We start from the raw sequence: 13,464 nt of genomic DNA on the forward strand, positions 1-13,464 counted from the left end.
TCTGCGCATGGGGGGTGCAAGCCTGGGTCACTCGGGCTGGGCCAAACCACCCTGGGCCAAACTGACACACACACACACACACACACGGTGGTGAGTCGGCCGGCTGTCACTGTCCACGTAGCCCCCCATGGTAATGATTGCCCAGCACACGGCCCATGGTCTACGTGTCGACAATGTCGTCCCCGTCCTCCGTTCTCCCATCACATCCCCACGCCTTCCTCAATCGCCTTCCGCGCCGCATTCAGTCAGTCACCGCAACCCATGCAACGTGCCGCCGCAAGCGCCGAAAATCACACCGAAAACAAATCTGCCCAACCGAAGGTCGCCTTCTGCAACACTCTCTATAACTAAGGACTGTCAGGGACTGCTCCCGCATTCCGCCAGCACCGTGCCGCTGTCCACGTCGCTGTCGCTGCCGGTGTTGCTCTTGCCGCCCCTGTGCCCGCCTCTATCGCTCGAGGCGCCCCCAGCTGCGGCAGGCGCAGCCGCAGCCATACGCTTCATGAGCGACGCCAGCTCCTGCAAACCAAAGAGCCCGTGCGCACACAGGACGAGCTTGTCAGCATGGTCCCACCATGGCGGTTGTACCCGTCACAGCTCAGCCCGGCACTAATGCAGCGCATTGAAACCCAAGTTTACGCACACCGGCCGAGTCCATCAACAGGGTTGTCCCGCCAGGGAGAGCCAGAGCTTGACAAAAAGACTCAGCTCAGCACCAAGGCAATCAGCTAATGCGCACGCATGGAACTGCGCACGCCCTCCCGCCCGCCCGCCGCCCGCTCCCTCCTCACCTGCTCGTACACGGCGTTGCAGGCGCCCACCTGCTCCGCCAGCAGCCGCCCCACCTGCAGCTGCAGTCCCAGCTGCACCTGCACCTGATGGCGGCGGCGACCGGCCTCCCGCTGCAAGCCCCCATCGCCGTCCGGAGCGCCGCCCTGCTCCTGTTCAGTGGGGTCCGCGGCGGCGGCGGCGGCGGCGGCCGTGGCGGCGACCGCAGCCCTGACAACTTCTGCACGCAGGTGCGGAGGCGCCACCAGCCACAGCTCCCCGCCGGCATCAGAACCAGCATCAACAGCAACTGCAGCAACTGCAGCCGTTTGGATGCTGACGAACCTGGGGATGACGGGACCAGGCAGGGCGGGCAGCACGTATGAGCGCGTGAGAGCATCGCCCTTGTAAACCAGAAGATTTAAGTTCCATGCCTTGATGCAACAAAAGCGGCACTCCCCATCCATGTATGCTCACCTGCCAGAAGCTGCACGCTCCGACTCCAGCACAGCCCGCACGCGTTGATGCAGCAGCCCAGTCCCGGTCCCTGCGCCTGAACCTGCATCTGAGTCGCCCGTTCCTGCCCCTGCCCTCAGCAGCGTGTCCGCCGGCCGGGCCGCCGTGAGTGCCGGTACCGCTGCAGATGCAGCAGCGCCCGAGACGCCGGCCTCGCCGCCAGCACCGCCGGCGCCATCCTCCCTGGCACACAGCTGCGACAGCGCCTTCCAGCCTGGCCAGGAGGCCGCCACTGCTGCCGCGCCTGAGATAGACGTCCTCCGCTTCGCATGGGATCCATCATCACCACTGCTGCTGCCGCCTCTCACAGCGCCTGAGCGCTGTGGGCGTCCGCGCCGCAGCCACCAGCCGCCCAGCACCTCCGCAATGTCCTCCACACTGGCGGCGGGCGCCCCAGTGGCGGCCAGGGCCACCTCCACCACATCCTCGGCCGTCAGGGGCCCCTGACACGGCTGCTGCTGCTGGTTCTGCTGGTGTGGCTGGTGCTCCTGCTGGTCCGTGGTGGGCTTCTCAGCGGGAGACGCCGGCGGGTGCGGAGCCCCCGCTGCCGCCGCCCGCTGCATCGCAGGTGCGGCTGCCACAGCGGACTCGGACGTCCTCTCAGACTCCGAGTTGTCCGCATGTGGCTGCGGCGGCTGCGCGCCGGTCGCCGCACCATCCTGGACGCTGCTTGCGAGACCCGCTGGCGGCGGCACCCGATCCCCCTCGCCGCCCGCCTCCGCCTCCTCACTCTCGGCGGCGGCCAGCCCGCAGTGGAGCTCCAATAGCCGCAGCAGCTGCGCCTCCTGCGCGGCGCCCCAGTCCTCTGCCACCTCGGCCTCATCCACCTCGCCCGCCTCCGCCTCCGCCACCCTTACGTGCTGCGTTGCCTCTGCCCCCTCCTCCTCACCTGCATCCTCCGCGGCCTCATGACGTGGCTGTGCTGCCGCCAGCCGCCCGCCAGGGCCACGGCCCGTGTCGCCGCCAGCAGCTGCCACTAGTACGGCGGGAGCCGCACCGCCAGCGGCCACGGCGAGCGACACGTTGTCCGCTTCCCTGAGAGCTCCTGTTGGGCCCGAGCTGGGCTGCTGCGGCCGTGATGTGGTCGCAGCGACGGGTCCGGCGGCCGCAGCATCACCAGCAGGGGCCTGCGCCGGCGGCCGCGGCCGCACTGAGGATACGGCAGGCGGCGGCCGGCGCCGCACTGCTGCCGGGCGTGCAGGTGCGCCGGCAGCAGCAGCAGCAGCAGCGGGCGGTGCCAGCGCCTGGCGCGCGAACACATTGCGGCGCAGCTCCTGAGGTGGCGAGGCCGCATGCAGCAGCGACGAGCCCGCGGGGCGCATGGCGGCGGCGGCGGCGGTGGTGGCTGCGGCGGCAGTGCCGGGTGGGGCGGCTGAGCGATGCCGCTTGCGTGGCGGTGCGGTGGCGCCGCCCGCACCCGCCGCGGGCGCGGCAGCACCCGCCGCGGGCTGTAATCCTTGCGGCGAGGCATCTTGCGGCGAGGCATCTGTCACCGCTCGCTTCTTCCTGGCCTGCTGTGTGTGTTTCGCGAGAAATGCAAGGGGCAAGTGTTTCCACAATACCATTGCCGAAGGATGCGTCTGCAGGCGCGCACGAAACACAACCCCAAAACCCAAGACTTTAAAGACGGGACACGTCGACCTTTCACACGCACCTGCGATTGTTTTGCCGGACCTCGCTGCCCCGGCGCGTCACCCACACTAACACCGGCATCGCCTCCTGGCGGTGAGGTGACGTGAGGGTGAGGTGCCGGAGCGGCAGCGATGTGGGGAGGCGGCAGCGGCGACGCGGGTGGTGGCGGCGGCGGGCGCTGCGCACTGACAGGCACCTTGATGCGGATGCGAGGGCGGGCGGTGGCCTCCGCAGCAGGCGTCACCGGGGCCGCCGCCTGCTGCTGCCCAGCACCCCCTGCTACAGACCCTGCACCGCCAGCTGCTACAGCCTCCCGCCGCCCTGCTGCAGCGGCTGCAGCTGCAGCGGCAGCAGCTGCCGCCGCCGCCGCCTGTTGCTTGGCCTTCTTCAGACCGCTGCTGCTGCCGCTGCGTCTTGGCGGCGACGGGGCGCCCGCCACGTCACCTGCCTCCGGAGCCAAGGCAAGGGCAGCCCGCAGCGCCCCGCTACCCGGAGACGGCAGCCGCCCCACCGGTGCCCATTCCGGTGTGCGGCCAGTCCCGGGTGGCGCCCCAGTGCCGGCGGAGCGGTTACGCACGATGGTGATGTGCGGCTTGCGCGAGGAGGCCGGCGGCATTGGCATGCCCCCTCCGCCTCCGCCTCCGCCGGTGTCTATTGCTGGGTACCCCGGGTACGCTGCTGCTGCCGAGCCGGCGGTGGCATGTGCCGCATAAGCCATGGCGGTCAGGGAGGCCGAGCGACCCACGTGCTGCGGAGGAGGAGGCGGACCCAAGGCGTGGGGTGCGGCGCCTGCACCGCTGCCGCCCCCCGGTACCGCCTTGTCCGCCTTGCGAGGCCGGGGCTGGGTCCGGCGGCCGGGCGAGGCAGGCAAGCCGGCGCCGCCTCTGCCCAGGCCTGCTCCACCGCCTGCCACACCACCTGCTGTACCGGTACCGGGCGCCGTGTCGCCGTACGCGCCTGCGGCTGCCGCAGCGGCTGCTGCCGCCGCCGCCGCCGTCTCGGCTGCTCGCCGCTTCTCCAGCGCCGCCGCCTCCGACTTGGAGTAGCGCTTGATGGGCCTCACCCGCGCCCCACCCCGCCGCTCACCCACCGCCTCGCCACCTCCCCCTCCTCCTCCTCCTCCTCCCGCTACCAGCCCGCCGCCCTCTTCGTCATCCAGCAGCAGCGCCGCCGCCTCCTCCACCAGCGCCAGGTCATCAAGCCCACCCAGCGCCGCCGCCGCCGCCTCCCCCTCCTCCCCTCCTCCTGCTCCTCCCGCTCCTCTTCCTGCTGCTCCTGCTCCCTTACCTCCCTCCCCAGCCCCCACCCCCACATCCGCGCCCACGTCACCCACGTCCACGCCCACGTCCTCCAGCTCGTCCAGCGGCAGGTCCATCAGCTGCGTGGGGCCCAGCGCCGCCTGCGCCGCCGCCCACATGTCACTGATGGAAGGCAGCGGCGCCAGGTCATCCGCAGGTGCCCCAGCAGAGGGAGGAGGAGCAGGAGCAGATGCAGGCGGAGGAGGATGCGCGCCGGCTGTAGCAGCGGCAGCGGCACCGGCTGTAGCAACTGCGGCGGCACCGGCTGTGGCAGCGGCTGAAGGACCGCCGCCGTGCCGGCCCCTCATGCGGCGCGCGTCACCCGCACGAGCGTGCGTGCGAGCAGCCGTAGCAGCAGCCGCGGCAATAGCGGCAGCTGTGCTCGCGGCAGAGTGGGTCCCACTGGCTGTGGTGAAGGGCGTGATGTCAGCGGCTGAGGCGGCAACCGCTGCTGGTGTCGGGTGCCCGGATGCCTGCTGGTGCTGCTGCTGCTGCTGCCGCTGCCGCCGCTGCTGCGGATGCGACACCGATGGCGGTGACCCAACCAGCGCCGACGTCGGCGTGGTGGCTGCCGGGTACGTCACCGGCTGCGACTGCTGCTGCTGCTGCTGCTGCCGCTGCTGCCCCAGGTCGTGGTCGTGGTCGTGGTCGTGGTGGCCCACGGGCGGGTAGGCGACCGGCCGCCCTTCCACCGCCGCCGCCGGGTGGGTGGTCCCCGGCCGCACCAGCCGAGCCGAGGCGGCGGCGGCGGTGGCGGCACTAGCGGGAGCGCCGCCGTCTGGTACCGCCGATGGTGCAGCAGGTGCAACAGGCACAGGTCCCGGCGCGTGCATACCTGCTGCTGCTGCGGCTGCTGCTGGGGGTGCTGCTGCGTACATGCTAGCCTGGCGCAGCCCTGGCGGTGGCGGCGCAGGGTACTCCTGTTGCTGCTGATGCCACTGCTGCCGCCACTGCTGCTGTTGCTGCTGTTGCTGCGGGGTGTGTGGCCATGCGTAGGTGGGAGACGCCGGGGCCGCCGTGGCTGCCGCCGCCGCTGCCGCTGTCGGGATGGCGGGGTAGGCAGTTGGCGGCACGCCCGGCGCCATGACCGCGTGTGCCGCCTCGCCGGGTGCTGCGGCTGTGGCTGCCGGCCCCCGGCGATTACCTGGGCGGTGGCTTGGCGCCTGCTGCTGCTGCTGCTGTTGCTGCTGGTATGTAGGATATGAAGGATACGACTGTTGCGCCTGTTGCGCCTGATACTCGGCCTGGTACTCCGCCTGGTACTGCGCCTGCTGATGGGATTGCGGATAGTCAGCCTGCGGGTAGCCTGCTGTGTGGTACGGCGGCGGGTGGTGCGGGGGCGCGCCCGGCTGCTGCTGCTGATGGCTGTACGGCGGGTGTGTGTACTGCTGCGCGTACAGCTGCGGGTCAGGGTAGGCGTACGGCGGGTACGGCTGCTGGTGCGGTTGCGGCTGATGGTACGGGTACGGCGACCCGCCGTAGGCCGCATACGGCTGCAGGTCAGCCGGGTGCGCCGCCGCAGGCGTGGGCGGCGGCGCGTGCTGCTGAGGCGGCTGCCGCTGTGGCTGCGGCTGCGCCTGTTGCTGTCGTGCAGCAGGCGGTGTCGTGTCGGCACCGGGTGCAGGTGCCAGCGGAGGAGGACGCGGCGCTGCCCCGCCTTCTGGCCCCACCCCCGGCGACATGACCTCTGAATGCGACCTGCCGGGTGTGTGGAAAGCGGCGGCCGTGGCAGCTGAGGCCTGCCGGGTGGCTGAGGCGTCAGCAGCAGCCGCGTCCGCAGCCGCCGCCGGAAGTACGCCGCTTCCGCCGTTGCCAGAAAGCACCAGCGACTGCGAGGCTTGGCGCTGATTGTAGAGGTGGCGCTCGCCTCCCATTCGGTGCGCAGCGCCGGCCACAGGTGTCAGCATGCCGCCACCTGCTGGCTCCTCGCCAGACGCATAGCCCCCAGACGCACGTCCAAACGCTGCCGCCGCCGCCGCCGATGACGAAGGCGGCGCTGCAGCCGCCGCCGCCGCCGCCGCCACGGCAGAGGGCGTCTGCCGCTCGCTGCTGCCGCTGGCCACCCCTGGGGCGACTGCCGCCGCCGCGTCAGCCTCATGCTGCTGCAGAACCTGTTGCTGCTGCTGCTGCTGCTGCTGCTGCTGCTGCTGCTGCTGCTGTTGCTGTTGATGCAGTTGGTACTGCTGCTGTGCGTACTGCTGGTACTGCTGGTACTGCTGCTGGTACATCTGGTAATACTGCTGCTGCTCGTAGTACGAGCGCCACTCCACCGGCATTCCGCCGGCCTCGTGCGCCGATGGCGCCGCGTGCGGCACTGCCGCAGGCTGGCCCTGATGATACGGCGGGTGCAGGTACTGGTGCGGGTGCTGCGAGAATTGCTCCTGGTAGGTGTGTGGGCTCTGCAAACGCTGTGCATCGGAAGCTGCTGCTGCTTCCGCACCGCCGTACCCGGGCGGCGGTGGGGCTGCCTGCTGACGGTGCTGATGGGCTGCAGCAGCAGTAGCCTGACCTCCGTACGCGTCTGCCTCAGCAGGAGCCACGTGGTGCTGCTGCTGGTGTTGCTGCTGCGGCTGCTTGTTGTTGTGAGGAGGAGGAGGAGCAGCCGGCGGCGGCTGCTGCCACTGCTGTGGTGCCACTGCTTGCCACTGGCTGTTGGGTGGCGCGCCCACCTCCCCACCTCCCCCGGCTGTTGTACTGGGCTGCCGGCGGGGGCTGGCTCCAACCACAGGAGCAGCAACACCGGCACCGGCGGCACTCAGAGCGTGGTTGCCAGACGCAATGGGTGCGGCAGCGGTTGAGGTGGCGGCGGCGGCCGGTGCTCGGGGCTGCTGCCTCATCGCGCTGAAGCCGCCGTCAACCACCACTGGGCCCGGCATCAAGGCCTGCATCTCCCGCTGCAGCACCTGTGACCCGGTCCGCTGCTGCTGCTGCTGCTGCTGCTGCGGCTGGGTGGAGTGTTGTCGCTGTTGCTGCTGCTGTTGCTGCCGCGGCGAAAGGAGCGGCAGCGGAATGCCGGCCGCTGTGGCCGCCGTCGCCGCTGCCTCGCCGGCTGTAGCTGATTGCCTACTGGTCGCAGCAGAGGGACTGCTGCTGCCACTGGCACCGCTGTACCCCGGCCCCGGCCCCGGTCCCGACGCCGGCCCTGGCGCCATCACCCCTACATCTGCATGCGAGCCCAACAGCGGCGGCACCTGCTGTGCCGCCACGCCTGGTGCCGCCGCCTGCTGCTGCCTGCTGCTGTCCTGCCGCTGCATACTGCCGCCGGCACCGCCCGCCGCCACCACCAGCAGGCCGCTGGCGGCAGCAGCAGCAGGCGGCGGGGAGGAGGCGGTGTGCAGCGGGCCGAGACCACCCGGCGGCGTCCGCTGCGCCTGCTGCTGCATGGCTCGCTGCAGGGCCGCCTGCTGCTCGCCAGCGCGCTGCAGGGACTCCATGTAGGCACGCCGCTGCAGTGCGGCCTTCTCCGGGGAGCCGTCAGGCAGGTGGGCGCCTGCGGGTGCAGGGCGGGTGCGCAGGCAGGGGGCGAAGGGAGGGGGTGCAGGGAGGCAGAGGGCGGGGCAGGTACGTCAGGCAACACGTGGGCGGCGACAGGCAAGGACTCGCAACACCCGTGCTTGGGAGGTGCGCCGTATTGCGCTGATGCCCACACAAGCCCTGCTGCGCATCCCCCACGCCGTCGCTGGCAGCTGCAATCGCCGGCCGCCGCCCCCTCTCACCTGCAGCGGCGGCGGCCGCGGTGGCCTTCTCGTGCGCCTTGCGCCGCAGCGCCGCCGTCAGCGCCGCCTGGCCCTCGGCCGTGAACATGATGGCTCTGGCGGGCGCACACGTTGTCAGGCGGCGGGCAGGCAGGAAGGCAGAGATGCGCCCACGAGCGCACAAGAAACGCAGAGCGTGCTGCTGTGCGCTACCGTATCCTTCCCAGGAAAAGGCCTAGCTGTTTGGCTTGAGAACCTGATGACGGACCAGGCATTACAGAGCGCGCAGAGTAGTGCAGCAGCTAGCAGTACAGCCACGACACTGCTTCTGTCTGGCCCTGACGCAAACCTCACCTGTATCGCTCAGCCGCCGCCGCCCCGCCATCCCCCTGCTGCCCCTGCCCCAGCCCCTGCCCCAGGCCCTGGCGTGGGCTGGCCATGGCTGCCCGCAACTGCTCCTCCAGAGGCGGCTGCAGCTGCCCCGACTGCGACGGCTGTAGCAGCTGCCCCGGTGATGATGCCTGCAGCCGGCCCGACGTAGACGGCTGTAGCAGCGGCGGCGCCGGCCGGGGTGATGGCTGTTGCATCTGCCACATATGGGGCTGCTGCTGGGTTGGCTGCTGCTGCTGGGAATGCACCTGCGGAGGCGGTTGCGGCGCTCCTGACTGCGGCTGCTGCTGCTGCGGCGGGGGTGGCGGCGGCGGCGCTGCATACTGGTGGCTGCTGGTCTGCGGGTGCGGCTGCAGGTGATCCCGAGGAGCCTGGTGGTTCTGTTGCGGTGCCACCGCTGCGGCGCTACCAGCGCCAGCGCCGCTCATGCGGCTTGCTATTGCATCACCACCGCCACCGCCACCGCCATCGCCACCGACCTGCTGCCTCTGCCCCTCCGGCGTGTCCGTGGAAGCCAGGCCCGGGCCACCATCCGCACCACTGCCGCCGTCGTGGACCCTGACACCCTCCTCCAACGCCGACCCACGGGCGAAAAGCACAGGCGGCTGCTCCACAGGAGGCTGCTCCACAGGAGGTCCAGGCTGCTGCTGCTCTTGCTGCCGACCCGCCTGGGCGAGCTCGAGCTCCGTGTGTTCGATGCGGCCTTGCTGCTGCAGCTCGATCGCGGGCGGCGCGGCAGCAGTGGCCGCGTGGGTCACCGCGTGCTGCGGCTGCTGCTGCTCATCAGGCGCCTGCACGAAGCAAGTGACATTGCTGTATTAGCACAAGGCAGCAGACCGGTAATACGGAACGTAAGCTAGCTGCACAGCCGAGTACGCGCGCCGCGAGGTAAACGGCTTTCGCGGAGCCAGGGTTCGCGGGGCCAGGGCTCCACGGTCCCGCCCCCTCACTCACCTTTCTCGGCTCGACCTGCTGCTGAGCCCCGCGCAGTGCCACTGCCGCTACCGGCTTTACCTCCGCGGCCTCGGAAACTGGCTGCTGCTGTGGGACCTCCATTCTCCAGCGAGGTCGAAAGTTTCCGAGAACCAGGCCTGCGCGATCTCTGGCCTCTCAATGCCTGGTTACAGGCTGTTACGGCCTGTTAGCGGAAGGGTGTTGCTTCGAGAACGCTCGAGGAAGCATTCGTGCGATAGGGTATCGGAGAGTATTCCGTGGTTTACAGGCACAGCAGCCTGGCACAACTGCATCCCTGCCGCCTAGATTGGTTTACTCACACTCATGGCATCAAGACATCATCCCCAGGTGCCTTCCCAGGTGCTGCCATGAACGCCACACCGCCCCCATCGTCACTCTCTGTCGCCCCTCATGTGCGGCCGTGACCTCCCTCGCCCGCAGGCTGCCTCCCGACCGATGCGCAGCTGTGTATCCTGCATTCCTCAAATGCATCACTTACGGTACCTGCGTTTACACATTTGCCCAAGACTGCTGTCGCCTCACCGTGCTAAACGTATGAACATCCTGCTTGATTCAAATTCTTGCGCAGTTATGAATCTTCGTTGTGACAGCTGTGGGGGCACGACTCAGTGTGCTTCGCGGCACCGCACGTACAGCCGTCGCCACTCCCAACTCCATACTCACTCTGAGTGTTTGTTTGCCATAATCTTCAGCCCCAATCACACACCCGCACCTCCACCTGCGCGTAACTCACTCACTGCCGCCCTCATACAATATTCAAACAAGGAGGTGGCTGCCTTAGGGAGGCAGGAAAAGGGCTGAGCCCTCCCCTCCCGGGTCGTTATCAACCCAGCCACCTTGACGCGGGCGCCTACTAAGCACACGCCTCTATGTTGGGGGCCTTTGGCATCCCCGCAAATCCGGACATTCAAAAAAATGATGCACACTTCATCTCCAGCCCCTCTCACCTCCGCCTGCTCCTCCGGCTTCCACCAGCAGCAGCCAGCGCCTCCGCCTGCACGCTGCTCCTCCTCCCCGCCGCTCACGCGCCCACGCGCGCCACCACCGCCGCCACCTCCTCCGTCTTCCGCACCAGCTCCTCCGCCTCCTGCTGCTTCTGCTGCTGCTGCTGCTTGCCGCCGCCCACCTCCTCCACCACGGCGCTCAGCCACTCGAACATGACGGCGTTGGACCAGGGGGCGCCGGTGGCCCCGGTGCGGGCCTCCACCCAGCCCAGGTGGCCGCCGGTGAGGGTGGTGACGGTGGTGGCCAGCGGCTGCGCGCGCAGGGCCTCGAAGGGCGTGGCCTCCTTGGGCGCAATGGGGTCGTCCAGCGCCTGACGTGCGGGGTGCGGGGTGAGAGCGCGTGGTGAGGGCAGTGGTTTGTACCGTACGCAGCACACCACCACACTTTAGCGCGTGCTGTGCCCGTACATACGCACCACATACCACTGCCGCACGCGAACCGCCAGGCGAGCCCTCACACTCCCCACCATCCCCGCGGTCTTGCCACGCGTGCCTACCTGGATGCATAGCGTGGGCACGGGCAGGTGCGGCACGGACAGCGCAGAGCTGGAGCCGGCGTAGTAGGCGTCCACGGAGGGCCAGCCGAAGGAGTGGATGGTGATGGCGTCATCGAAGTCGCGGATGGTGGGGCAGCGCCCGGCCGCCACGTCATCGGGGCGGAAGGGCGGCGGCATGCCGGTCCACAGCAGCGCGTGCTTCATAAAGATGTTGCGCAGCGAGGTGGCCAGGTTGAGGTCGTAGATGCGCGAGAAGCCGCTCTTGAGGCCCTGGGGAGGTTGGGAGCGGGAGGGGATGTGAGGTCGAGGGGCGGTACAGGGGAGACGGTTGGGAGGGAGCGGAGCGCGTAGGGTTGGAAGGGCGGTGGGCAGCGCGCCTAGAGCCAGGGAGCCAGTGCTGGCGAAACATGTCACCTTCTCAGTGCTGGGGCGGCATGCCGGCACAGCCCGAACCCCACCCGGCACCCAACCTACCACCGGCACCGGCATCCCCGCCCCAACCCGTGCACCCGCCCCTGCCCCCCGCCCGTCCGCCCTGGCGCACACCTGGTTGCTGATGGTGAGGTTGAACGGGTTGCACATGGACACTGCGGCCTGCAGCGGCGTGGCGGGCCCCTCCTCGCCCAGGTAGCGCAGCAGGATGTTGGCGCCCAGGCTCCAGCCCGCAGCCAGCAGCGCGCGGGAGGCGGGGTAGCGCCGGGCCACGTGCGCCACCACCGCACTGGTGAGGGCGGGGTGGGGGGTTGAATTGTGGGTTGGAGTTGTAGGGTGGGTGGGGTGAGTGGGATCAGGCGGACATGAGAACAAGAGTCAGGCGGGGGCGGCAGTCGTGAGCGGCAATAGACAGCAACAGAGCAAATGCCTTGGGAGGCGGACCTTAAAGGACGGCTGCTGATTGGCCCCAATGGACTCCGCTGAACTTCCCATCAACCCCGCTCCCTTCTCGCCGCCCGCTCTTCCTCAAACCCGGCCCCCTGCCCGCAGATCCTCCGAACCCCTGAGACCCTCTGCGCCGCCTTCTCCCTTTTTGCCCCTTTCCCCTCCCCTCCCCTCCCCTTCCCCCCTCCCTCTCCTCTCCCCTCCTTCCCGCCCTACCGCGTGTCCCCCGTGAAGCTGGCGCTGTAGAACTGCGGCGTGATGACTGGGCTGTCTGCGGTGCCGCGGCTGTTGAACACCACCGCGCGCATGCCGGCGGCGCGCGCCGACAGCACCGCGTGCGACACGTACGAGTCGCCGCTGCCGCCCGTGAGGCCGGGCAGCAGAACCAGCACCGGCGCGTCGGCGGGCAGCGCCTGGGGGGGGGGGCGGGGGATGCGGGGGCGGGGGAGGACGTGCAGGGGTGCGGTGGATGTGCGGGGGCGGCAGGCGGCAGGCGTGCAGATGAGCAGTCCCAGGCGAGAGCTTCGTGGGTCTGTCAGAGGCAGGGCAGAGGACACCCTGGCGGCGACTATCATATGGTGTGTAGACGCACGTTGCCACGCAGTCCACGGCACCCGTAAGCCTCTGCGCCGCAGCACGTATCCCTTCCTCCGCGACCCCCAAAACACACGCACACGCACCCACCTGGTCGCTGTCTGGCTCCCACTGCCAGTCCAGCGCCACGCAGCCGCCGTCGCTGGTGTGCAGGATCTCCCGCTGGTAGCGCACGGCGGGGGCAACGCGCGTCTTGGCCGCGAAGATGGTTTCCACGTGCTGAGCGGGGGCGGGCAAGAACCATGTACAATTGCAAGAAGAAAGTGTGATATTATGTGAAATTGGGCATGAGCGTGTGATTAAGCAAAGCAGGCAGGGAGCGAGCTGCCACGGTGAGGCGAAAACCGCCATGTTGCCGCTGCGGGCACTGCCGGTTGATATGCCGCCGCTGCTGGTTGCTGCTGCTCACCGGGTTGGTCATGAATATGATGGGCTGGTAGGGCAGGTTGAGGCTGGGGCAGGCCGCCAGCACCCGCTTGTTGAACTGGGGGAGGAAGCAAAGAGAGGGAAGCGAGAGGAGGGCGGGGTCAGCGACGCCAGTCACTCAGGCGCGTTGGGTGCACCCTTGCCCTCTGGCACAACCTGTCAGTTTGCCCGCCGGTCGTGTACGGTGATGTACGGTACATACGGTACGTTGCCCGTGTGGCTAGTGACTCCCAATATTTGGCGTGACCCAGACCCAAAAGACCATAACTCTCCACGTCCTGCCCCGCGGGTCCGGCGCCATGCACCCGGCAGCCGACACAGCCGCAGTGCGGCACGCAACAGCGCACGCACCTCCGTGGGGTGGCACTCCACCGTGGGTTTCTGGGTCTTGCGACGCGCATCGAGCCAGGCCGCCGCGCTCAGGACGGCCGTGCCCAGAGCCACCGCCGAGGCAAGGAGCTTTGCCATGGCGATGGCCCCCGCGAGGTCCAGCGTGAGCGCCAGGGTGGCGAGTGGGAGAGCACTTACAGGCTGTAGAGGCGCCGAGCTGGGCCCCCGGCGCGTCGGCGCGACAGGCGCGAGCTGCCGGCCACAAAGTTTCCTAGAGGTGTGCGCGAAAGCCACAGGCGACGCCGCTGCAGCGCGCCAACGCTCTCCTGATGATGCGCGAACAAGAACGGCCGCACCGCTGCGCCCAGTCACCAAAGGGCGACCTATCTGAGCCTTCTGACAATGCTGATTCGTGACAGTGCTTTGGCAGGCACTAAACCCCACGGTGGACATCGGACGG

At 69.2% G+C, this 13,464-nt stretch overlaps 2 protein-coding genes across 2 annotated transcripts; both read right to left on the reverse strand.

The window, feature by feature from the left end:
• Positions 1–30: 30 nt before the first annotated feature.
• CHLRE_06g278262v5 (uncharacterized protein) lies at positions 31–9,456 on the reverse strand. The gene is made up of 7 exons (XM_043063180.1): positions 9,254–9,456; positions 8,264–9,090; positions 7,931–8,025; positions 2,939–7,704; positions 1,246–2,798; positions 792–1,113; positions 31–519 (listed from the first exon to the last, which is right to left on the reverse strand). Exons 1-7 carry the CDS (start codon positions 9,353–9,355, stop codon positions 358–360), a joined length of 7,827 nt encoding a protein of 2,608 aa, XP_042923883.1. The 5' UTR covers positions 9,356–9,456; the 3' UTR covers positions 31–357.
• A 47-nt stretch (positions 9,457–9,503) lies between these two features.
• CHLRE_06g278263v5 (hydrolase) lies at positions 9,504–13,446 on the reverse strand. The gene is made up of 7 exons (XM_001697922.2): positions 13,026–13,446; positions 12,658–12,732; positions 12,339–12,467; positions 11,871–12,067; positions 11,322–11,496; positions 10,776–11,045; positions 9,504–10,589 (listed from the first exon to the last, which is right to left on the reverse strand). The coding sequence occupies exons 1-7, from the start codon at positions 13,140–13,142 to the stop codon at positions 10,296–10,298; spliced, it is 1,257 nt and encodes a 418-aa protein (XP_001697974.2). The 5' UTR covers positions 13,143–13,446; the 3' UTR covers positions 9,504–10,295.
• Between the last annotated feature and the right edge of the window lie 18 nt (positions 13,447–13,464).

This window comes from Chlamydomonas reinhardtii, chromosome 6 (genome assembly GCF_000002595.2).
Source record: "Chlamydomonas reinhardtii strain CC-503 cw92 mt+ chromosome 6, whole genome shotgun sequence".
Taxonomy (NCBI): domain Eukaryota; kingdom Viridiplantae; phylum Chlorophyta; class Chlorophyceae; order Chlamydomonadales; family Chlamydomonadaceae; genus Chlamydomonas; species Chlamydomonas reinhardtii.